Genomic DNA, 24905 nt, shown 5'->3' with positions numbered 1-24905 from the left:
TGTTTTGTTAGCACATTTGACGTTTTAACTTCTATCCACTGCAACATATTCAAAAATGTAATAGCTATTGATTGGTACACAATACCTGGAAACATGGATTGTCTTATTCTATATTTGCTTATTCATAATTCATCCGTCTTTACACCATAGCCTCGTCTGTTTATCAACATGAAAAGCAACCGGCCAGGCCCGTAATAGCAGTAAGCTACTAGTCTAGTGCGTGTTGTGCTGTGCTGCCCATGTTCCATCCCATAGAACGCCCTAACTCCAAACATCTGCGTGAAGCTGAGTGCGTTTCCTTATAGCCCAAGTCGATATACGCGATTAGCCGCATGTTCAATGATCCGAATCCTGCGCACTTAAGCGACGCGCATCACAATTGGAAGCTCAGGCATGTCTCCCGACGAAGAGGCCAGTAATCCTCTGTGGCCAAAATACCTTCCAGAACCCACATCCCACGCCGGTTTACCATACGGTACCAACCGCGGCTAGAGCTCGAGCGGAAAGACCCACGGCAGAGTACCAAGTGCTCTTTGCGCTCAGATCAGCTCAGCTGCTTTGGTTGCGCCTCGGAAGACTCGGCCGTTTCCGTCACTCACCTGCTTCATAACGCAGCCAAAAGACAACCGTCTCAGTTCTTCTTGACGGTGTCCATCCACTCGCTCCCAGCCTTGGTACCCTCATGAGCCTTCCTAAACAAATTCCTCTCCCATTCATCTAACCCCCTCAGAAACTCCTCGCTCTGCCCGCCGAGCCCGATATTACTCCCCTTGTCATCATCCTTCCCCCTGCCGCCAGCGTTATGCCCACCTCCACCGCCGCCGACCTTCCTGGCATGCAGGCCGACGTCGCCCGCCCTGACGACGAAGCTCTTGCGCAAAACGGCGGCCAGCTCCCGCTCCTCAAACAGATCGAGGACGCGCGTGCTGAGCGAGAAGAAGTGCGGGCTGCGGTCGCGGAGCGGCACGGAGCGCGGGTCGGCCTTGAGCGCCTGGATGACCTCGTCGGACAGCGGAGTGGGTAGGTTCAGCGACACGAAGGATCGGGCGTCGTCCGGGTCGGAGCTGGTCGGGTGCGTCGTGTTGGCGAGCGCCAGCATCTCGGCCAACCACAGCGGGAGGTTTACTTTGGTGCCGGCTTTGAGTGCGTGTGTTGGTGTGTTGTCTAGGTAGCCGAGCTCAGGGACGTCGAGTTGGAATTCGCAGGGCACTTTCTGTGAGGGGGAGGCGGCGGTGGTGTAAGTGAGTGATGCGGACAGACAAAAGGGCTTTTTTTTTTTTTTTTTTTTTTTTTTTTTTTAGTTTAGTGATTTCGGGGAGATCAATGTGTACCTCTGCATCGGTGAGAATCGCATCAATGTCGTAGTAAGACATCTTGAGGGAGTGACATCAAATGTCGCCGTCCTCAGCTTTACGGGGGTTTTCTCATCGCCGGTTCGCGATGAACGCGTCTATGCATGTGATGAGCGCGACAGATTTGGTGGGATGGAGTGATGCAATTAGATAGATAGACGCATGCAGTATCGAAGCTGGTGGGGTGACTCGACCCTTGCAGGTAGGTAGGTACGTACCCTTTCCAGCCCCTGGGAACTCCAGCACAGGCCACTGCAACTGTCTCATGCATTATTAGCTTTTAGCCACAGCATACCAGATTAGCACGCCAACTGCCAGCGGGTGCGTTGCTGACCAATGACAAGCTCGGCTCCGAGCTCCGGATGCGCGGGCGTAAACTTGATGTCATCGCTAAAGCTCTCCACTTCCAAAGACTTCCACTGACTGGACCGAGTCCTCTGGAATCAAAGAAAGGGCCTGCCTATTGATAGAATCTGTTTTGTCGTAGTCACTCTCAATTGATTCGATTTTCAAAACATCACCATACAATTATCATCATCGACAATGGCGTCTCTTATCCGTACCTCTCCCGCTGTCCGTGGAGCTCTTCGCTCGCGCGCTTTCAAGCCTGCTGCAATGGCCAGCACCAGCTTTGTCCGCGGCAAGGCCACACTCCCTGACCTGAAGTGTAAGTGATCTGTCGTACTTTTCCATCACCTATAACAACACCAATCTTTACAATTGACTAACAAAACCACTCCCCCAAAAAAACAGACGACTACAACGCCCTCGAGCCCTACATCTCAGCCGAGATCATGGAACTCCACCACTCCAAGCACCACAACACGTACGTGCAGGGCTACAACAGCGCCGTGCAGGCCATCGCCGAGGCCCCCACGCCCCAGGCGGCCGCCGCTGCCGCCCCTCTCCTCAACTTCCACGGCGGCGGCCACGTGAACCACTCCCTCTTCTGGGAGAACCTGGCCCCTGCCTCCCGCGAGGGCGGCGGCGAGCCCGACGGCAAGCTCAAGGCCGGCATCGAGGCCACCTTCGGCTCGTTCGAGACCTTCACCAAGCAGATGAACACGACGCTGGCCGGCATCCAGGGCAGCGGCTGGGCGTGGCTCGCCAAGGACAAGACCACTGGTGCTTTGTCGATCGTCACCAGGGCGAACCAGGACCCCGTCTCGGGCAACCTGGCCCCGCTTCTGGGCATTGATGCTTGGGAGCACGCCTACTACCTGCAGTACCAGAACCGCAAGGCTGAATACTTCTCTGCCATCTGGAACGTCATCAACTGGAAGACGGTTGGTAACAGGTTTGACAAGTCTTGATGGGTGTGAGAGGGGAAGTTGTGGTGAAGATGGAGGAAGTAGCTTTTGGTCTTTGCGATGAGGCCGTGTAGTATGTTGCCGTTTTGTTACGATATGCAAGACAATAAATGCAATTAACTCGTGGCCATCATGCTGCTTCTTCCTATCTATGACATTCAATGTGGTACAACAATACATAAAGGATCACTGTATTTCAGCTCTTTACATCATTACCAAGTAAAATCATTAAACCATAAATAGTAGCCATATTGCCCAGCCCCGACCAAAAGCTACCTAAACATTACAAGTCCTCAATCTCAAACCTAACCAACAGAGCACACCGTGTCTCGTGGCCCTTGAGATCCAGCATCCTGATAAACGTCCACCCGTCGACCGCATACAACAACCTGATAGGAGCAACGGTGAGTATGGGGTTCCTGGCAAAGGAATCATCGCTCTTGATGTACAGGCGCAGAAACACCAACTCGTCATCCTCAAACTCTTCCCAAACCAACTCCTCATCCCACACCGGGTCCGTCGGCGGCGGGTTCTCCCCGCGGTGCAGGAAACCAATCTTGTGCTGCTTGTAGGGGGACGTCTTGCGCTTCACCTCCTTGAGGCTCGTGCCGCCGTACGCCAGCGTGCACGTCAGGTACGGCTTGATCTCGTCGGGCTCCCGACCCGCAGGCAGGGGTATGTCCGAGGCGCCCGCGACGTGCAGCCTCAGCCTGCGGCGGCGCGGTTTGGTCGTCCCGCTCTCGCCGCCGCTCCGCAGCGCCTCGGGCTTGAGGACGTAGCCGTCGGTGCCGGCAAACAGCGCCTCGTTCATCTGCATGTTGGCGCCAAAGGTCTGCCAGTTCATGGCGCAGATCTGCGCCCCCACGGCCCAGAACGGTATCACCTTCATGTTGCGCGACGAGATGCGCGTGCCCTTGGGGTACACCCGCATCAGGTGCTGGGCGTTGTGCGCCGCGATCTTGCCGGCCGCTTCGGGGAGGTGGCGCGACAGCCCGGACTCGGAGATGTTGATGAGGTGGTGGTGCGGGAGCGCGAGGGGTTGCGTCTGGTCGCGCGCCTGCGCAGTGTCGTTGAACCAGGCGTCGTTGGCAGGCTTGACGCTCTGCGCGTACACGCCCAGCTCCGCCAGCTCGGGGATGATGATGGTGTCGCGCGTCGCCTTGGCCTCGGCCTTGTACTGCTCACGGTCCTTGCGCTCGGCCTCGTCGCACGAGGAGGAGGAGTCGTCGTCGTCGTCGTCAGACAGATCCGCCTCCTCCGACAGGTGGCACTCGACAATAACTGCAATCTTTGACCCGAGCTCCTCCAGCCTGACGTGCTCCCCGCTTCCTTCCTGCTCAGCGTGGCCCTTATCCCGGACCGGCTTGTCGAGCAGCCGGTGGCCAAACACCTCGCGCATGATCTCGACTAGCCGCAGCTGACCTGCCGCGTCGCAGTGGTTCTCAAGCGAGAGCAGGATTGGCGCAGGCCGGTAGCTCTCGTCTTCCCTCTCGGCGGCGTCGGGGCCGGCAGGGAGCTTCCGGGCCTGCGCGGCCTCCTCGTCAACAACGTCACTGATGGTCTCGCAGACCAAGCGAAAGGGGATATTGGACACGAGGGTGTAGCCGTGCGTGACCTTGGGCTCGTCGCGGTCGTCGCCATTGTCCCAGGCGTCGATCTCGACGCAGCGCGAGCCGGTCCGCAGCGCGGTCCTGTAGGCGGTGGCGCACGAGGTTCCGTACAGCTGGTGCGCGACCAGGTACGTGTTGTGGCTAGAGCTGACAAAGTACTCTGGCAGGGGACGCGAGCGGTCCGTCAGCTCGGGCGGGACGTGGATGTGCGGCCTGTCCAGGAGCTGGCGCAACGCGGGCGTCATGGTCTGGTTCGCCAGACCGGCCTCGGCCTCGGTGAGGATGTCCTTGGAGGCGATCAGGCAGCGCAGCGCGTGGCTGATGCGCAGCTGGGTCTTGGTGATCTCGGACGACCGCCCGCCGTGCCCGCCGCCGGCGACGGTGTGGTCGTCAATCTCCTCACCCTTGTCCTCATCGTCGACCTCGCGTTCGGCGCGCGTCTTGGATGAGAAGGGGTTGAGGTCTGTAAGCCGGGAGACCAGCTCAGACATTGTTTCAAGATGCAGGGATGTTGGTGGAAGATGTCTATGTGCGTGTGCGTGTGTGTGGATAAACTCAGGTACTGTGTGAATGAATTGGGTTTGATCGAGTACCAATGGATGATCAGATGAATTGTATCGGCTGGGTGGATTGAGTTGGAAGCTTGCTGAACTACAAAGTACAAACACAGTCACTTCATTAAGGTCATTAAGGTATTACAGGTAAAATTCCTAGACAAGAGATATGTTTCCCAACTTGCAACTTGATTTCTGATTTCCCTTCGGTCCAGAAGCAGGAATCAAGTCTTGGCTGATGATGCCATGCCCCTCGATTCGTAAGCTCGTGGGGATTGTCAGTGTGATAGTGGGCAACTTTAAGGTGGAAGCGGGGTGCTATAACGGCAACTTGAATGATTCGCATGTGTTTGTTTGTATTAGGGCTGAGCTGAAAACAAGGCGGGATGACGTTTAGATGATCTGTGATGTCCAGTGTGTATTTTACTGTACAGTACAGAGTTACTTAGTAGTTCTTGGCCATTTAACGCACGTCGTTCTACCTGCCGGCCTTGAGCTACTGTCCGATCCGACAATTGAATCGTCGGATTAGTTCCGTGCGACACATGGTTTTTAAAAATAGAACGAATAGATTATTTTATCAATTTCCAAAAACAAAAAATATGTGATCATCATCAGAGATATATACACATACAATAGGTAAATTCAATGCATACATGGGGTATCCAAACGTTTAGGCCCTCGCCCCCGCGACAGGCAAAAGAAGTAAATACCAAAATATTGGTCGGAGAAGTGGAGTTAAATATGTTTGCCCATTTTCGAGAACCACAGTCTCTCGGGGCTATAAGAAGTCTAAAATTGTAGGAAATAGCCAAGTCGAGGCGGTAGCGACAAGGGCAAATACAATGACTGATCCCCCAGGACTTCGGCTGGTGGTCGCTGCATTGTCGTCCGGAGGGTTCTCGACAACCGAGCCGTTATTAGCTAGCACCGTCTTGCCCGTGGGGTACTCAATATTGTAAACCGGCTGGTTGTTCAGAACGGACGGTGTGCCCAGCCCAGACTTGCACTTGGCCTGGTTTTCTCCAGGCCAGTTGAGCGTGCACGTCTCGTCGTTACCCCAAGAGCAGATGGGATCGAGGACGTTATACAGCACGTAGTTCTTGGCAACCCAGCTATTCGGCTGCTCCAGACAACTGGCGAGGAAGTTCATGCTGTTGGACGCGCTGAGCGGCAGCTTGTTGCCAGAGGTGTGGATGAGGCTCTTGCAGGCGTCGGCGGGCGCCTCGCGGTACTCCATGGCGACGGCGCCGCCGGCAGTGGGCTTCTGGCGCGCGCCCTCGCCGGTGATCAGGTAGTTCCAGGCATCGTAGGAAATGTCATAGGCGCCCTCGGAGGAGTCGACGCGGAGCAGGTATACAGATCGGCCCTCGTGGCTGAGAGAGATGCAGATTTTGTCGCAGTCGACGGAGCTGGGCCAGTAGGCGACCCGGTTCGTATCGATTTTGCAGCCGAGGACGCCGACAGACGACGAGTACTGCGAGTGCGGCGTGGCCCAGACGGTGCCTTCTGTCAAGGCCGTTGCGGTGGTCGGGAAGAGGGCGGCGGTGGTGGCGCAGATCGAAGTGATCAGGGACCGTGGGGCAAGGAGTGTGGGAAGGCGCATGATGGTGGCTGCATAGAGTTGAGCAAGGTTTATCTCGATGGAGTGGTGAATTAGTGCGCGCGCGTTGCGCTGATCGGCCCTCGGGCTTCCAAGACACCCGAGAGGGGATAATTACTGTGAATGAATGAAAATAGTATGAATGAATGAATGGAAGGCGATCAATTCGCCGGGCCGAAGCTATGCAAACAAATACAAGTCGACAAATTAATTAAAAGAGTGGCATGTCGCCGTCGCGTAGAGATCCGCGACTCGACTCTATGGCAGAGGCATTGTCTGGTGGTGAAGACGATGTGGTGTCTATGTTAACAAGAGAAGTTCGACAAATTGCGCGGAGGGACAAATTGCGCGGTGTGCGAAGGGGACTCTCCAACGGCACGACGCCGAACAAGGGTTGGCCTACTTCGCTTGGGCTGAACTCATTTCCGCGGATGGAGCCCCGTGCTCACATGGGACGAATGCGACGTTAGCTAACTAAGGTCAGGTACGCGCAAACTCCTTCAAGGCAAATGTGACCACCAGTGTCTTCGCTTCCTTAGTATTGCAAAAATGATTCTATTGGCATGGCTTGCGCGACATATTGGCAGCAAGCGTTGAATTAAAAAAGATAAACACGATGAAACCCATTTTTGGTCACTTCCGGTTCTGAGAGGCCCATGCGTTATTTATAGTCGTCTATGTTGGAATATATCTTTCTTTGTACCTCGCTTAGACAGGGGTTTAATAGACCTCCGCCCCCACCATCCGCACAACCGCCCACAAAAATCCCCGGGCTGACGACAACCACAAAAATAAATATCATCAAAAAGCAATGCCATACATCTGTGTGGCCAATGGTCCCAGAGAGGGTCGAACTCTCGACCTTCGCATACACTCAATTACTTGATATGCCATTACAAGAACAACATATTAGTACGACGCTCTAACCAACTGAGCTATGGGACCGGACAGGAATTGTCAGTGACAAGCTGTTCGGGTGGTGAGCAGCGCTCGGCGTGAGGCATATAATCACAGGTTTTGTCAACCCTTCTATGTGAAGGTGTGAGATTCACCTAGCATCCGAAAGCACAAATCTTCGTAACCAGCTCACCGCTGCGTCACTAGAATTAAGGCTCTAGACCTAGGTCAAGTTTAGGGCTGACTTGCCTGGGTCAACGCGGAGAACGTTTCCGTTGTTCATGACGAACTTTTCCAAACAGAAACCTAGCCTGAGAAGCCGCATCATCCCATGTAACTGTTTTCTATATATTGCCACAGAAACTTGTCCCAGGCATCCTCTTAGACTTTAAATGTTGAGGGCATCAGGAATGGACAAGATCATTCCTTGCCGAGAGCGAGTCAAGCTGAGAACTATAGCTTGTTCTGGGCCCAAACCCCAATATCGTCTGAGACAAATTGCCACGCTTGCCTGGAATGTAAAGATTCCAGATATCTCCCGCGAATCTAACTCTAGCCCGAATCGGATTAATGAAATACAAATAGCTTGAACTGTGCTTGTGGCAAACGAGACATGGTCAAGGAGATCGTGTTCAAAAACAAGCCCGAAATCGCCGAACGGATTCAACAGCAGTCAGACACTAGTGCAGTATTATCAGCCTTTTCAGAAACAAACATATTAGTACATAAGGTAGGGTAGCAGTAGAGGGGCTTTTTATTACATACCTCAAATCGTCCATCTGGTAACTTCGCTTCGAACATTGTACTGTGCCTGTTTCTCACCAAAACCCTGAATTAAACTATACTGCAGATCTTAGATTTACTCGATTTAATCCCCGTCTTCAAGTGTCACTATTCTAATATTCCCCGTCTTGATTATATCTCACTTGCCAAACATTAAACGATTCTGATTCGTATGCGAATGGCAAGATAAGCCGGCCGCCCTCATTCGCTCCACTATGTCCGCATGATTCTTGCTCTTGCTCCTCTGTTTCATTAAACGGCACATTTAGCCAATCAAGTTCCCTGGTCGTCAACTCAACGATTCTATCCGCGTAATGTGCATGCAGCAGCAAGTTGAGTGACTCGAGCTAGCTGCTTACGACGTCCTTCAGACTTTTGAGGACTTGATTGTCCAAGCAAGTTCAATCGCGACACCATCAACTTCTTTATCGTCTTCGAATTCTTTCTCATTTGGCTTTTTTTTTATTTCAAATAGCGACCTGACTTTTGTGGCTTATCTTGCAGCAAAGCCCAAGATCAACCGACAATAAACGACGACCACAGCAATGCGAGCACTAGCAGTTGGGTCCTTGCTTGGACTGCTACACCTAGCCAGGGCAACACTCGGCGTCTCCAACAAAGACGCAGCCTTGGATTCATCGCCGCCACCACCACCATCACCACCCATACTCCCCAACAAAGACGCTGCGCGCCACAACGCCCACCGGATATTCAAGACGCTGCACTCTGCCGGCCGCCAATGGGGCTCCTCGACGGACCACAACGGCATGTCTTTCTTTCGCGCTACCGTGCCGGAGGGTAGCTATTTGTTCCACGGGGCCTGGAGCTCAGAAAGACCAAATGGCTACGAATGGCTTGCCTTTGAGATTGAGCACGCGCAGAACTTTGCCATGGCGTGGGATCCGGAGCATGGTCCTCCTGGTCCTCCTGGTTCTCCTGGGGGTCCTGGTTCTCCTGGTGGTCCTGGTTCTCCTGGTGGTCCTGGCTCTCCTGGTGATCCTGGCCGACCTGGCCCTCCTGGACCCCCTGATCATATGACCGCGGAGGAGGCCTGGGCCGGCTTGCACGGCTGGAAGCGGGAACATTGGGCCCACGGCACAAAGTCCCTATTGTTTGATCAAGATGCTCAGCACCCCATGTCCACATCAGAAGATGGAAAACCGGCCCAGCCGTCGCGTGGCTACCTGCAGACGTACCGGGCGGTGCGTCCACTCAACCTGCTGTACGTCGACGGCATGGGTGCCGGGAAGTCGAGATACGGAACCCTGGACACGCAGGACTATGTCCTCCGAGGAAAGACGCCCGGGGAGTTCGAAAAGTCCCCGAGCGGAGGCATGGGAGGAGAGGGCGAACGGGCTTCGGAGCTGTGCGAAATGGCTGACGAGTGGTCTCGGCAAGGCGGCGAGCGCATAGATGGCATCATACGCATGGAGGTGGGCTTCGAGGTGATATACTGCCACTTTGAAGAGGGTGGCGGGCTGGATCTGGTCAATAATGATGGCACGCCGTTGAAGAATGAGACGGGCTGGGTGGATTTCGCAACCCGCCAGTTTGAGTGGGTTCGGTCTGCCTCGTTGAGATATGTGAGTCTTCGAAACCCGGTTTTGTTTTTGTTGAAGTCTTCAGATGACTTGTCCTGTTACGGAGTTCAGACTAACTAACACCTGGATGACAGGACGGCTTCCCAAAGAGCAGGCTGGAGATCGACTGGTCGAGTATAGTGTCGGCTTACTTTTACCAGATAAACCTCACGAATCCGGATTTGCGGATGAGCGAAATGCCTCGAGTGGTAAACACTACAAAGGAAGAAAGAGCAGCGATCAAGTCCAAGGTGCAAGAAAAGATGACCGCCCAACGACAAACTGACAACGATATCGAGTGGCAAGGTATCGTGGACTTGGTGTTGACGCGATATTCAAATCGACTTGCATACTTGTGGGGCGAGGATATCACAGTAGAGGACATGCGGCAAGAAGTCAACTTCTTGCTGTATTCCTACATCAACTCTGACGATCCAGACCAAAAGCCCTCTCTTGAAAGATGCCGATCCAAGCATCTCGAGACAGCGTTGCTTAAGAGGTCAAAATGGACACAAGAAGATGAACTCATATTCACAGCTGTTGAAACTGTGTCTGAAGACATCTGCTCGACTCTGATAGACATGTGGGAGATTCTCGCCCAAAAGGATGCTTCGCTCGCAAAGCCACAGCGATTGTTACAAGACTTGAAGTCGAGGCTCGCTTGGAGTACTTGGAAACGATGCAGCGCTTGCGCATCGCCAGGGGATGTCTGCTTCGTTGCCATGTTTCCTGTTGGGACTGTCGAGGATCACTACAACCCAAGGTGTAAGAACAAGACAGAAATTACCGGAGGTCAAAGAAGGGGTGGTAGTAGGGGATATTGGCAAATGTGGTAAAAATTTCCGGCAGTCATCTCTGGCAACTTATTTTTGTTATGTATAGTTGGACATGTAGGCAGCTGTGCAGAGTGTATTCCATCTCGTGTTTCCATCACATTTCTGATTTCTTGGCTATGATTACCTACCCTGCATCCACCCTGCACTAAGCGCTCATAAACTAACTAGCCTTCCTAGGTATGCATTAACCCAGAGTCACGTGATTTGCTTTGAATGCACCTTCCCAAATCGTGGCGTTCTTCACGTGACGCACTTCTGCCTACTGCCCAGGCCCAAGACAAAGACGGCCAACAGTCATGAGACAATATCTTTTGTCTCAAACATTTGCCTCGTTCTTTGTACGTTTTCATATGGAATGCCTCACGATCAAATCTCTCAAGTCCCACGCAATGAGAAATCTAGTTTCCCCCGAAACATTACCGAGAAAGGACAATGGAATGCGTATACAGTCGCAATTGGAAATCGACGATTTCCCGCCCCGATGATCACCTACTCGGTAGTTTCTGCATCCGTTTGGTTTTACTGATGGACTTCGTCATGGCGAAGAGACAATACGCACTCGGCGTATTGTGGCCCAGCCTGGGTCATGGCTAGCCGCCCTCATGGACTGTTTAGATAGAAAAACAGAACATGAGGACTTCATTGTTACCTCGAATATACTTCTTTTTGTCAACTCTTTACTTGACATGTCTTCTTTTTCATTACCTCAAAATTTGATCTCGGTGCTTTGATACTAGCACACAGTCTTGTTGCAGCCCGAGAGGCTAGCCTTGAGGATTTACTTCTCTTTGCATAATCCATAACAGAACTTGGCAGATTCCGCAAAAACTTCAAAGATGCTGCTCGGCAACGTCGGCAACGTCGTCACTACGGTTATTGGTCTGTTGGCCACAACCGGAGTAGCCCAGACCGCTTGTGGTGATGGCGTCCTCAGTGGCCGCGAGGAGTGTGACATGGGAGCACAGAATGGTCAACCAGGGGTCGTATGCAACGCAGATTGTCAATGTGTCCGCGGCCTTTACGATGTCGAACGCGGGAACCAATACTGTCGACCTCTGGTCGATGTGACCTTTAGGAAAGCCGATGTCCTTATCGTTACCGATACTCCCCCTGGCGAGGCCACCGAGGCGCTCGGAGAGGTCAAGGCTGCGAGAGCGTGGAATTATACGAGTAAGTCCGTCTAGGTGTTTCTGCCATAGACTCTTCCATTTTCACAGCAAGGTTCCTGGCTGGATAACTAACATTCCCATCAGTAAACTTCATCAACACAACGAACTTCATACCCATGCTTCCCCAAGAGATTCAGGTACATAGGGCCGTTCTTATTGTTACTGTCCCTGGTACCGCCCCCGCTGGTCAAACACAAGGCATGTATGGATGGAGGCCACACAACATCAACCGCTTTTGGTATCTATACCTGTCTCAACGGCGATGGCAACCAGCAATAACAGGCAACGTACTAATGTTTGCCCATCGACCTACCACCGAGAACACTACGCGTGCCCTGAACTTTGTTAGCAAGGTGTGTACATTTCCCAAGTACTAAACCTCCATATTTACTGGAATGCCTGATTTTCAAGAATACGCTAACTAGTCATCTATACAGACCATGAGATTTGCCGTCGAGGGCACGGGTACAGGCCTCTGGCTCCAGACACCGACTGAAATAAGAACTGGCACAACCGAAGAAACCAACTGGCTCGACGTCGACTTTCTCCAACAATGGGGCAACTTTAGTATGCGTTTCACCAGCTCGTACTTCCCAAGCCCGGCAGTGTACAAGCACAACTACCGCCTGATCGGGAGGCACCGTCTGCTTGGGGACTTGAGCTCCAATGACTACTCCAACGTTCGAGGCGTGTTTGGAAACTATCCTTCGACGTTCAAACCTATCTCCCTTAGCGACAACTTTCCTCAGCCCGTGCAAACCTCACCCGCACCAATTACTTGGAGACAATATAAAGGGTTTCCCACGGTCATTGCTCGGACCGCCGAAGAGATCCCCGAAACCTGCCCCAATGGATCGATAGATCGTCCTGCAGAGGAGTGTGAAGGATCCGGCGGCGGCTGCAACCCTGAATCGTGCTACTGCAGCAACGGCTACAACTCGACGAGCCAGTCCTGCATAGGGGCGCCCAAGTGCGGAGATTCAGTGCTCGACCGCGCCATTGGCAAAGAGCAGTGCGACGATGGACCCAGGAACGGAAGCCCTACCAGCAGCTGCAACAGCCAGTGCAAATGTGCATATGGCGAGGCCTACAACCCCCAAACCGAGGCTTACTACTGTTGCCCGGCCGGTCAGTACTCGGACGGAAAGTGGGACGCGACGTACGGCGGTATTCCCTGCAAGCCAGCGTGCGGTAATGGACTCGTCGACAGGCCAGCCGAGGAGTGCGACGATCCCACCGACCCTAAGTGTAACGCGGCAACCTGCAAGTGCAGATGGGGAACAACGGTCGACGCCACCACTCAGCAGACAGTCTGTCTGCCTGAGCCCTTCTGCGGAGACTCGAGGGTGACGTATGAGATCGGCGAGCAGTGCGAGGGCTCCCAGAACGGAGACTGCGTGAACTGCAGGTGCCTGTACGGAAGGCAGACCAACTCCACCGGAGGGTACACCGGCATCTGTCTCCCGCGCTGCGGCAACCGAGTGCTCGACGCCGGGGAGGAGTGCGACAACCCAACCGACCCCCTCTGCGACGCGGCCTCGTGCAAGTGCTTCTACGGCATTAACCCAACCACCCGACAATGCTACCCGGCCCCGTTTTGCGGAGACTCGAGGGTGACCTACAGCGCCGGCGAGCAGTGCGAGGGCTCCCAGGGCGGGACCTGCGTCAACTGCCAGTGTCTTTACGGAAGGGAGACCAACTCGACCGGCGGTTACACGGGCAACTGCCTCCCGCGCTGCGGGAACTCCAAGATCGACAGCGGCGAGCAGTGCGACGACCCCAACAACAACCTCTGCAACCAGGCAACCTGCCAGTGCATCCACGGGCTCAACACCGTCACCAACCAGTGCTTCGACGTGCCGGCCTGCGGCGATGGCAGGTTCAGCCCGGCGGCTGGGGAGCAGTGCGAGGGCTCGCAGGACGGCAAGTGCGTCGACTGCAAGTGTCTCTGGGGTTTCGTCCCGGACGCGCAGGGGAACAGCACAGGCACTTGCTATCCCAAGTGTGGTAATCAGGTCGTCAACGACGGGGAGGAGTGCGACGATCCTGCGAACCCCAACTGCGACAACACCACCTGTCTCTGCAGTTATGGGCTCGACGAGTCCACCATGCAGTGTTTCGAAGAGCCGAAGTGCGGCGATGGCAGGTTGAGTCCCGAGGTCGGGGAGGAGTGCGAAGGCTCAATGGGCGGATTGTGCGACGAAGGGACTTGTCGCTGTCGCTGGGGCGCTGTTTTGGACGGCCAGGGCCGGGCTACGGGGGATTGTCTTCCAGAGCCCGTCACGACGCCGTCGTCTTCGTCTGTGCCGCCTACCTCGACCGAGGTTTCGACTACTGCTGAGATGCCGGAGAGCTCTTCTGCAGCTGCTAGTGCTGAGCCATCAACGACTGCTATGGAGAGTACTGCATCGGAGGACCCTGGTGCTTCTACCATCGAGGCAACTAGCACTTCGTACGAGGAGAGCGTGGACCCGGATTTTGCGACTGCCTCCATTGTGGACCCTTCGCAGCCCGAAGCTTCTGCTACTGCAACTGGGGAGCCAGCATCACCAGGGCCATCGGCCACCGCGACCGAAGAACCTGTGATTTCAGAATTGCCGACTGCCTCGATTGAGAACTCCTCGTCGGCAAGCTCGGCTGATGGAGAGTCAGGAAGCACTGCCGAGACTGCAGCTACAATAACGTCAGGCCCTGAGAGTACCGCTGTACCGCCGCCTACTGACGAGACTACCGCTTCTCCAGGTACCCAGGGGGGCTCGGCCACTCAGGCGCCTGAGGTCGGCGGCTCATCAACAGCCTCTCCATCCGCTGAGGATGAGGGAAGTACCATGGGAGAGACTGCATCTGCTTCGGCTACTGGCGTTGGTGGTCCAGAAGAAGACACAGGCGGCAGCGAAACCCCTGCCGCCACGGCCCCGGCGTCTCAATCAGAAGACTCAGCCGAGACGACGGCAGCTTCCCCTACTGCAACTGTGGAAGACGAGTCCGCGGCTGCTACACCCGCATCCCCTGCGCCTACGACTACTGTAGCAGAGTCTACAGCTGCAGAGACGACAGCCGTCGAGACAGGCCTCCCGGCAGACATTACGACTTCGCCGTCAACGGCCCAGGAAACAGCCGGTGGGTCTGCCTCGCCCGCGTCATCTGTTTCAGGGGATGCTCCTGCAGAAACAGCATCTTCCGCAGCTCTGAGCGGGTCTGAAGATGGTGAGCAGGCGACAACTGCATCTTCAACCACGGAGGATGCCGGTGGCGCTTCTGGCGATGGGCCAACATCGGTCTCGGGGGATAGCGTGGCCCCGACGGACGAAATAACCACACTAACACCGTCGGCCAGTGCCAGCGGGCCTACAAGCGATGAGCAGGTCGCAGCTCCGGTAACCACAGCTGTCTCGACAGATGGAGCTGAGGAAACATATGCGCCATCGCCGTCGGCAACCCCTAGCGGCTCTGCGGAGGATGTTTCAACACCAGCTTCTGAAGCCAGTCCCACTCCGAGCGGGGAAGTAACAGGCGCAACTACAGCAGCACCCTCTACGAGTACCAGTGAGGCTGCGAGCGAAGAAGTGATATCAGCCTCGATGGCCGATACTGCTTCAGGAGACGGGGCTCAAGAAACATCCTCGGCAGACGGTAGTGGTGCCACAGACGTTGGGCAAACATCAGTTACAGAGGGTACGCCCGCCCCGAGTGAAGAAGCGCAAGCTACAGCCCCAGCAGTATCCTCAGCCACTACCAGTGAGGCTGCGGGCGACGAGGAGACCACCCCCTCGGCATCCGCAACCGCCTCTGCTGAAGAAGGTCAGGAGACGCCTGCCCCTTCGGCTGATGCTAGCAGTGCCACAGAAGACGGGCAGGCCTCGGCTTCAGCTTCGGTGACGGTAACTGGCCCTACGGAACAGACACCGACAACGTCTGCTGAGGCAGGTTCGACGCCAGCTTCTCAAACTCCTAGCCAGACGGTGGGCGATGGACAGCCTTCCGCATCGCCTACCAGTGGTGGTTCGACCGATGATGAGCAGGTTGCACCTTCAACGGCAACGCCAGAAGCTCCAAGTCAGACTCCAAATGGTGACATCTCTGGTGAGTCTACTGCTGGCGAGTCTACGGATGACGGGCAAGTGACGCCTCCAGTGACAACCCTGGATACTTCGACTGGAACTGCAAGCGATGTCGTTTCCCCCTCGCCCACTGCGAACGATTCCGCAGACGGTGAGACGGGTGCGGCGTCAGCTACGTCCTCAGATACTGCAGGTTCACCTTTGAGTGGGAACGGTTCTGCTTCGCCGACTGCGAGCGAGTCGACAGCCGGTGAACAGGCAACGGAATCTGCCACCACCTCCGAGGCTGATATCCAGCCCACGAGTGCGGAGGCTTCGGGCTCGGCAACTATTACCGGCTCGGATACTGCAAGCGCAACTGCTGGTGGCGATCCTTTTGCTCCAACCGCGAGCCAGTCGATAGACGATGAACCGGCAACACCATCGGCTGCCACCTCAGAGGCTAATATCGAGCCCACAACTGCAGAGATTTCAGCCTCGCTAACTGTTACTGGCTCAACAAGTGATGAGGAGCCAACACCCTCTGCGAGCCCATCAGAGACAGGTACGGCGAGCGCTGGCTTAACTACTGCAGATGAGCAGACTCTTCCCTCGCCAACTCCTTCATCAACTGCCAGCGAGAGTATGAACGACGAAGATGCTTCGGCTTCCGCAACCGCTACCAGCTCGGCAAGCGATGAACAACCAGCACCATCAGGAACTGCCAGTGCAAGCACACCGGATGGAGAGTCGCCATCTCCAACTCCCACTTCGGTCACCTCTACTGGATTCATGGATGATGGACAAGAATCACCCCCGCCAACTCCTTCACCAACTCTCAGCGAGACTGAAAACGGCGATGAAGCATCTGGTTCGCCAACTGCCACCAGCCCGGCGAGCGATGACCAAGCAACACTATCAGCGACTGCTAGCGGAAGCACAGCTGACGACGGGTTGCCATCTCCAACCCCAGTTTCCGAGGCTAGCGGGACTACAAGCGGCGATGGGGCTTCCGCTTCAGCCACTCCCACTGTCACGTCAGGTGACGGGCAAGAATCACCCTTGCCAACTTCTTCTGCCGTTGTCAGCGGGTCTGAAAGTGACACCACTGTCACTTCAGCTGCCTCGGCGGACGATGAGCAAGGAACGGCGTCAGCGACTGCTTCTGTCAGTGCAAGCGAGACTACAAACGATGACACTTCAGCAACTACAGCTATGTCAACAGAGGAGGTGCAGCCAGCTCCCTCAGCAGGCGTCACTGAGACCAATGGTGCTGAACATGAATTTCCTTCGCCAACTCCTAGTGTATCTTCAGAGGTTGATCAAAGTCCAGGTTCGGTGACCGCCAGTGAGGAGACGCCATCTCCCACGACCGATGCCAGTGGTAGTCCTGGCCCCTCTTCCGAGGCTATTACTGACAGCACATCTACTCCTACAAACTCACCCGAGTCTGGTGGTTACTCTTCTTCAGAGGCTGTCAGCGAGGGTACACCAGCTCCTACGAGCTCGCCCGAAATTGTTGAAAGCGCCTCGGGAACCTCCAGCGAGGGTACGCCGACTGCTACGACCTCGGCTGAGCCTGATTCCAGCTCCTCCGCAGAGGGTGGCAGCGAGGTCACCCCAGCTCCTACAACTTCTTTGGAAGATAGCAGTTCAGATACTCCGGCGGCAAGTGCGTCGGCGTCTCCAAGCGACGAAATTTCACCAAGTGCGGATCCCTCTGAAACAGGGCTGCCTTCGGGGACTTTGACCACTGATACTGTGCCAGCCACAATAACTACAAACGAGCCTTCGGGCGACGGAGAAAGTACACAGTCTCCTTCCACCGCAGAGCCGGTGCTAAGCACAGGAATCCGGCCCAGCGGCAGTGGAACTGACAGCCCCTCTTCTGTGGAGGCAACGACATCCGGCACAGCAGATCTCTCGACTGAGCCCACGACAGGTTCTGCTACAGAAACTAGTCCTGGAGCTTCACCAACGAGTGAAGGGGCGACTGGTGGAGTCCCAGCAGAGTCAGCCACAGAAGCCGCGAGCTCAGGTCCTCAGGAGACTGTTGGTACCAGCACAGAGGTTTCGCAGACAGCGACTGCGAGCCCATGGTTTAGTGAGACTGCCACCTCTGATGGTAACAATCCTGAAGCATCAGCCAGCGAAAGTACCGGTAGCATTACGGGGACACCAGAAGGTGAGACTCTGTCGACGTCACAGAGTGAGACTGCTGGTGCTTCCACAGGCGCATCAGAGGCCAACGAACCTGGCGCTTCTGTTACCGATCCGCCGGTAAGCGGAAGTACGAGTGTAAAGGCAACAGAAACGACAGTTTCGGATGAATCCATGGCCGAGCCATCTGCAACTGTCACCACCACAGCCTCAGGGGACTCTGGAGAGACTACTAGTGCCTTGCCCGGCTCACCAGCCGGAGAAATCGCCAGCTCAACTACTCAGGAGCCCTCCGCCACTGCAGAAACCTCGGAAACCCAGACCACGGCCTCTCCGGCTAGCGAGACTGGAAGTGAAACTGCTGGAGGACCAGCAGACGAGATATCCGGTACCAACGCCATAACAGATGCGCCAGACAACGCTGCCACTGCTTCTCCTACGGAGTCACCAGATAACGGTGAAGGTCAGGCCAGCAGCACGTCCTTGGGCCAGAGTGATGCAGAAACACCCAGCGTGACTGCAACCAGCTCTTGGGCAGAGGAGACTGAGCTTGTCGGTTCCGATCCATCACCCACAAGCCCCGAGGCATCGGAAAGCGATGAGGTGCCTGTTACTACTCCTACCAGCCCTGGCGCTGATCATTCCCCGACTGAGGCTGGAACCTCGGGCTCGTCTGTTGAGTCTTCATCTGCTGAGAGTACTGCCAGTCAGTCTAGTGACTCTGCAGTGGGCGAACCTACTCCAACTAGCGAAGCTTCAAATACCGAGTCTACGGCCACGCCGACTGATGAGTCCCAAGCTGCAGTTCCTTCTCCTACAGATGGTTCAACTATCCCTGGAGAGTCTGTTTCATCAATTGACCAGACCACGACGGCTGCAGTGACCAACGATGCTGCTACAATTACCGAGCCCCCGGGCACTGCAACTACAGCCTCGCCAGCAGATGACGACTCCCTGACCGAACCTACAGCATCTGGTACCAGCGACTCTGCGGCAACTAATGGTCCGTTACCTACATCAAACATGGCTTCGGCAACAGACGGACCTCCGGCTACTGAACAAACCGGGGCCACACAAACAAATGATACTCCTTCTTCCGAGAAGACCACAGTCGCTGAAGTCGAAGGGAGCAGCTCCCAGACAGCCAGTCAGACCGGCCCTGAGGGGTCTCCAACGGATTCTTCAAACGAAATCACCGCGTCTGCCACACTGGTTTCATTTACCATAATTGATGGCCCATCGACTTTTGAGACTTTGACCCGCTCTGGATCTTCACAAGCTACCGGCAGTTTGACAGACTCATCGGCAGAGATAGCTATTACCACAACTGCCGATGAAGATGGAGGCTCTCCAGCACAGTCGCCGTCTACAGGCATTAATGGGTCCGGTCCAGATCCCACAGACGCAGCGAGCGGGACCGGCCTGAGCTCTACGCCTACAGATACAAGTGTCTCATCAGGAACTGCCGAGGCTGGTGTCACCGCTTCGGTTCCATCGCCCACATCAGGGACTGGACTGTCGCCCTCGGAGGAAGAAACAGGTACTGGCTCTTTGACAAGCCCTACTGGAACCATTGAAAATGGCTCGCAGACCGAAGCTCCAGGCTCGGGGACAGCTGGTGCCTCGGAAACATCACCGACGGACGAAGCTTCACCAGAGGCTACCGCGCCAACTACTGTATCTGATGGTTCAGTCCCAGATGGAAGCACTACAGCGGGTGTGTCAGCAGTCACCTCAGATATACAGAGTACCATGGCACTGTCAAGTGCTGATGTTGACTCTGATCCCGATGCACAATCAACTGCAGCTGATCCATCAAACCCTGCGACAGAAGCATCCACCACCGCCTCGACCAGCACTGACGACCTAACGACGACAATCTCCGGCTCGTCTACGATCACGCCACCACCAGACCCAGATGATGACAACAGCCAACCTGCAGCTACAGCAACCACGACCGAAGATGCGTCGAGTTCTCCAGGAGAAGACCCGTCTGCGACTTCAGAATCTGATCCAACTCCAACAGCATCAGACGAGAACCAGGAAGCTGAATCCACTACGACCGCATCAACCGATACTGAAGAGGATGCATCTTCTCCAACTACCCCTGCTACTGGAACAGCTGACGAATCTCCCATCTCGCAAACTACAGAAGCGAGCAGTGGAACTACTCTAGCGGCAACAGCTACCGATGCAAGCAGCTCAACTGTTGGCCAGGAAACTACAACAGCAGATTCTGCATCGACACCGCTACCTAATGACGGGGTTAGCGGAGAAAGCAGTGGAGGAACAACAGCAGAAGCTACAGCAGAAAGCAGCGCATCCTCAGGCTCAGCGATAGAAACGACGGTGGCTTCGTCCGCGACGCCAGAAGCTTCAACAACAGATGCTACAGAGGCCGGTCTAACGGCTACCTCTGAGTCTGCTGCGGAAACCATCCCAACTTCAGCCTCAGCTGTGGACCAAACAACTGCAGAAGGCACAGTTGAAAGCATCACATCTTCACAATCAGCCACAGAAACGACAGCAGCCTCACCCGGAGCCCCAGAGCCCTCAGCAACTGTCACAGAAGAGACCGGCTCAACGGCCAACTCGGGGCCTGACACGGAGAACACTTCAACTCCAGCGTCGAGCGAAGACGCTGCGCCCACAGCAGACCCCGATGAGGACGACAATGCATCGCCAACCACGGAAGCTACACTTGAAGGCAGCCCTTCCTCACCAGCGAACACAGAAGCCGGTGTTACAACAGGCGCCACTGAAGCAGGAAGCTCACCAGCGGCGGCGGAACCCACACCAGACGGCACCGCCGCTTCCCTGACAACCTCAGCCAGCGACGCAGATACCACGGATGCAGACCCTACAGCGGCAGTTTCTGAAACCAACACGGCAGACAACACGGAAGCAGCGGAGCAATCGCCCACAGTTCCGGGCGCCACCTCCGCCATCGCCAGCGCGACATCCACCGACAGCGCACCGAGCGCCACCACAAGCCCTTGGGAGGCAAACATGCCCCGGTTCCTGGCCACCACCAGCGGCAAGCAATTCCAGCGCACGGGATGCGCCGCCGGCGGCGCCCAGATGGACAACTTCCGGCTCATGGCCAGGGAGGCGGACATGACGCTCGATCGGTGCTCCGAGGTGTGCGGGGATTGGGCTTACAGCGCTGCGCATGATACGTGAGTTGATTCTGAAGACCTCCTTACCTTTTTGTACAAAAATTTGCTGACTTGTAAAATGCTTTACTTAGGGATTGCTATTGCTCTATGGAGATTCAGTGGGACGGCGAGGACACACCCTCTGGTGAGGGATGTGAGATACGATGTCCCGGAAACCAAGACCAGGTTTGTGGAGGTATAGTGGACGATGATGGAGCTGGAGCTGGATCAGGTGCAGGATCAGGGACAGGTTCTGGAAGTGGAACAGGTGGCGGCGGTGGTACAGAGACTGGTTCTGGAACTGGCGGTGGTACTGGTTCTGGCTCTGGTACTGGTTCCGGTACTGATACTGGAACTGGTGCCGGTGGGTCGGGTACAGGATCGGGAGCTGGCGATGGCTCTGGTTCTGGTACCGGCAGCGGTACCGGTACTGGAGATTCGGACACGGGAGCAGACAGTGGAACAGGCACCGATATCGGTACTGGTGGATCTGGATCTGGCACAGGATCAGAACCAAGCACAGACACTGGATCTGGCAGTGGATCAGGCAGCGGAACTGGCGGATCGGGCACGGGATCAGGAGGCTCAGGCCCTGGAGGCGACGGAGGTACACCAACATCACCACCTGCCAACCAAAGGTTTTCCATATACCAGAGGCTACTGCAAGGTCCAGTCAGCTCGGCGATTTCTCCTCCGGCTGATCAAACAATATCGGGCATTCAGGCAACCGTCACACCTTCTCCAAGCGGCTCATTTTCTGACCCGTTGGCTAATACTTTTATTACCACTACTCTTGTAACGTCTGTCAGCGACAACGGCCAGCAAACAGGAGGCGAGACCGAACCGTCGTCGCCCACGACGCCCGCAACGCCTCCTGCAGACAATGGTGGCAACCAACAGCCTGGAAACGATCCTAGCACTACCGCAACACCTCCTGGTAATAACGATGGCGGCCAGCAACCTGGAGCCAACCCCACCACTAATCCACCGGGTTCTGATAACAATGGTAGTAACCAGCCTGGCAGTGGACCCAACACAACGCCAACAGGCTCTGCTCCTGGTGAGAGCGGCGGCAGCCAACAACCTGGAACTACACCTGGCACTACGACACCGTCTCCTGGCAATGACGACGATGACCAACAGCCCGGAGCTGACCCAAGCACTACTCCAACGGATCCTGATAACAATGGTGACAGCCAGCAGCCTGGAAACGAACCAAATACAACTCCCACGACGCCAGCCCCTGACGGCAATGGTGGAAATCAACAGCCTGGTACTGGGACTAGTACAACTCCGACGTCTCCTGGCAGCAATGGGGGAAGCCAACAAACCGAGACCGGGCCTAGCACAGCTGTGCCAAACCCAGGTGAAAATGGAGGCTCTCAGGAGCCGGGCGGTGAACCAACTAGCCCTGTCACTACCACTGCCGTTGGAGTACCTCCTACCAACGGTGGCAATCAGCAACCTGAAAACGCTACGCCGACTACTGCCGTGTCAACTTCAGTTGGGGACGGAGACAACCAGGAACCAGGCAGCGGTGTCCCCTTTGCTACCACTACCGTTTTAGTACCGCCTGCCAACGGTGGCAACCAGCAACCCGGAAACGCCACGCCTACCACTGCTGTACCAAGCTCTGGTGGTAACGGAGGCGCACAGGAACCAGGCGGCGGACCAAATACCCAACAACCCGGGGATGCCACGCCTACTACAGTATCGAACCCCGGTGGAGACGGCGGCAATCAGGAACCAGGTGCTGGACCAACAACTCCCATCAGCTCTCCCACTGGAATACCGTCCGACAACGGTGGCAACCAGCAACCCGGAAATGCCACGCCTACCACTAATGTGTCAATTCCCGGTGGAGATGGAGGCGACCAGGACCCAGGTGCTGGACCAACAACTTCCATCACCTCTACTACTGGAGCACCGCCCGTCAACGGCGGTAATCAGCAGCCTGGCAACACTACGCCCACCACTACTTTACCAAGCCCCAGTGGTGATGGAGGTTCTCAAGAACCGGGCGGTGAACCAAACACGCCCGCCACTACTTCCACTGGAGTGCCACCTGCCAACGGCGACAACCAACAACCTGGAAGCACCATTCCTACCACGACTGAACCAAGCTCTGGGAATTCAGGTAGTCAAGAACCAGATGGCGAACCAAATAGCCCTGCGACTACTTCCATTGGAGTACCGCCTGCCAATGGCGGGATCCAGCAACCTGGAAGCGCCAATTCTACCACAACCTCAACACAAGCTGGTGGGCAACAGCCATCAGGGACTGGATATGACGAGTCAGCTTTGCCTTTGCCTGCGCTTCCTACCTCGGCTGGAAGCGGACAATCCCCTGATGGTGGACAAGCCAACCCCGGTTCGAATACCTCTCCCGCAAGCCCTGGATCGCCGGCTACTGTTCCTGGCAGCGTCACCACGAGCGGGCCAGCACCTTGGCCTGAAGAAGATGTTGACGAGCCTATTGTTTTTGATCCCGAAAACTCGCTGCCGATTGCAGTCACTTCCGTACCACCGACCCGGGATGGCTGGCCTTCAGGCGTGGCAGGGACCGGCGACGACTACAGCCTCACCAGGTTCCTGACCTCAACTTACACTGTCAAACCATCAACAACGTGGCCCAACAACGCCGAACCGTCCGAGGCATGGTCCGGCAGCACTGCTGCTCAACCCTCAGATGCCGTCACCGCCGCCCCATCCAATCCGAAAGGTTGGACGCAGACCGCCCCGACGACGATGGCCACCCAAACTGTGCCGGTGGTTCGCACCGTCTACGTCATCATGATCGAGTACGTGTGCGGCAACTGCGCGGGCGAGACGGTGTACGTCCCGAGCTGCAACGGCGGGCCCTGCAAGAAGGGCGAGCAGCCGACGGCCTGGATTCCGGTGCACTGCGGCGTTGATGGGGTCGACTGCACCGGGCTCACGACTTTCAGGCCTGAGACCTGTGGGGTTGCAGAGGAGAAGGCCGAGTACTGCCGTGATGCGGGCTCGAAGCACCCCATCGTGCAGCAGAAGCCGTGCGAGGGTGAGGATTGCCGGGATGGTGATGTGCAGTACGTACCTGCGGAACACGACGGTGTTCATCCTGGTGGCTCTAACGGCTCCGGAGATCCCCAAGATGGGACAGGAGCGGGTTGTGAGGGAGTAGATGGTGGTATCCCATCTGCCGGCAATCCCAACTCGGAGTCTGATTCGGGAGCAGGACCCTCAGGACCTGATGATACTGGAGCCGGAGAAGGTGGACAAGAAGGTGAAGATATACCAGATGACAGCCAGACAGGAGGCTCGCCGGAGGATGGTTCGGACGGGTACGATGGCTCGGAAGAGAATGTCAGCTCAGATGCGGATGTCGACACGGACGCAAGTGGCAAGGATGACGTCTACCCGTACCCCAAGACGGCGTCGGCGGATGTCATTGTTACGCCGCGTCGCTTTGTTGTGCTTTTGGCCATCGCCGTGGTGATGTTTTGCCAGGTGTTTTAACCACGATACCCCTGCACATCATGTTTTTCTTTTGTTGATTTCTTTTCTCCCTTTTTTTCTTGGTAAAAATGTCTTTGGAAACCTCTCATTTTTCAGACAGTCGTCTTGTTAATGATTTTGGCATTGCTGCATTATATGTAATTTTCCTAATCAAGAATGAAAAGAATTGCTGTTGAATATTACCTCTAGACTAAACGATGTCCTCAAACGTGTGATGAGTTAGGACTAAAATGCACCAACACGTACAAGGTAAGGTAGGCTCGGGTTCCTGCAGCAGCTGCTGATCCCTTGACGTTTGTCTCCCTGCGCCCAGACAGACCAACTGAAAGAAGAACCATGTTCTGTTGGTCAAAGT

General features: G+C 55.6%; 5 protein-coding genes across 5 annotated transcripts; 2 read left to right on the top strand and 3 right to left on the bottom strand.

The window, feature by feature from the left end:
* Positions 1–121: 121 nt before the first annotated feature.
* Positions 122–1426, bottom strand: PgNI_11787 (uncharacterized protein). Its single transcript, XM_031131751.1, has 2 exons — positions 1332–1426; positions 122–1213 (listed from the first exon to the last, which is right to left on the bottom strand). The coding sequence occupies exons 1-2, from the start codon at positions 1371–1373 to the stop codon at positions 632–634; spliced, it is 624 nt and encodes a 207-aa protein (XP_030976470.1). The 5' UTR covers positions 1374–1426; the 3' UTR covers positions 122–631.
* A 349-nt stretch (positions 1427–1775) lies between these two features.
* PgNI_11786 (uncharacterized protein) lies at positions 1776–2923 on the top strand. The gene is made up of 2 exons (XM_031131750.1): positions 1776–2019; positions 2106–2923. The coding sequence occupies exons 1-2, from the start codon at positions 1896–1898 to the stop codon at positions 2663–2665; spliced, it is 684 nt and encodes a 227-aa protein (XP_030976641.1). The 5' UTR covers positions 1776–1895; the 3' UTR covers positions 2666–2923.
* Positions 2924–2945: 22 nt separating this feature from the next.
* On the bottom strand, positions 2946–4763 carry PgNI_11785 (uncharacterized protein; the record flags this gene model as incomplete). The annotated part of the gene is made up of 1 exon (XM_031131749.1): positions 2946–4763. One exon carries the CDS (start codon positions 4761–4763, stop codon positions 2946–2948), a length of 1818 nt encoding a protein of 605 aa, XP_030976471.1.
* Positions 4764–5607: 844 nt separating this feature from the next.
* On the bottom strand, positions 5608–6432 carry PgNI_11784 (uncharacterized protein; the record flags this gene model as incomplete). Its single annotated transcript, XM_031131748.1, has 1 exon — positions 5608–6432. The coding sequence occupies one exon, from the start codon at positions 6430–6432 to the stop codon at positions 5608–5610; it is 825 nt and encodes a 274-aa protein (XP_030976546.1).
* A 2222-nt stretch (positions 6433–8654) lies between these two features.
* Positions 8655–24550, top strand: PgNI_11783 (uncharacterized protein; the record flags this gene model as incomplete). Its single annotated transcript, XM_031131747.1, has 6 exons — positions 8655–9692; positions 9785–10499; positions 11342–11695; positions 11779–12047; positions 12132–21073; positions 21145–24550. The coding sequence occupies 6 exons, from the start codon at positions 8655–8657 to the stop codon at positions 24548–24550; spliced, it is 14724 nt and encodes a 4907-aa protein (XP_030976639.1).
* Between the last annotated feature and the right edge of the window lie 355 nt (positions 24551–24905).

The sequence above is a fragment of the Pyricularia grisea genome, assembly GCF_004355905.1.
Source record: "Pyricularia grisea strain NI907 chromosome V map unlocalized Pyricularia_grisea_NI907_Scaffold_10, whole genome shotgun sequence".
Lineage (NCBI taxonomy): Eukaryota > Fungi > Ascomycota > Sordariomycetes > Magnaporthales > Pyriculariaceae > Pyricularia > Pyricularia grisea.
This window is presented reverse-complemented; position numbering and strand designations above follow the sequence as displayed.

Excerpts from the sequence above, each read along its gene's own strand:
- PgNI_11787 (XM_031131751.1), bottom strand. The coding sequence starts at position 1,373 with ATGTCTTACTACGACATTGATGCGATTCTCACCGATGCAGAG. Across the intron at positions 1,214-1,331 it reads CGATTCTCACCGATGCAGAG|AAAGTGCCCTGCGAATTCCA; the intron begins GTACACATTGAT and ends TCCCCCTCACAG.
- PgNI_11786 (XM_031131750.1), top strand. The coding sequence starts at position 1,896 with ATGGCGTCTCTTATCCGTACCTCTCCCGCTGTCCGTGGAGCTCTTCGC. Across the intron at positions 2,020-2,105 it reads CACACTCCCTGACCTGAAGT|ACGACTACAACGCCCTCGAG; the intron begins GTAAGTGATCTG and ends CCAAAAAAACAG.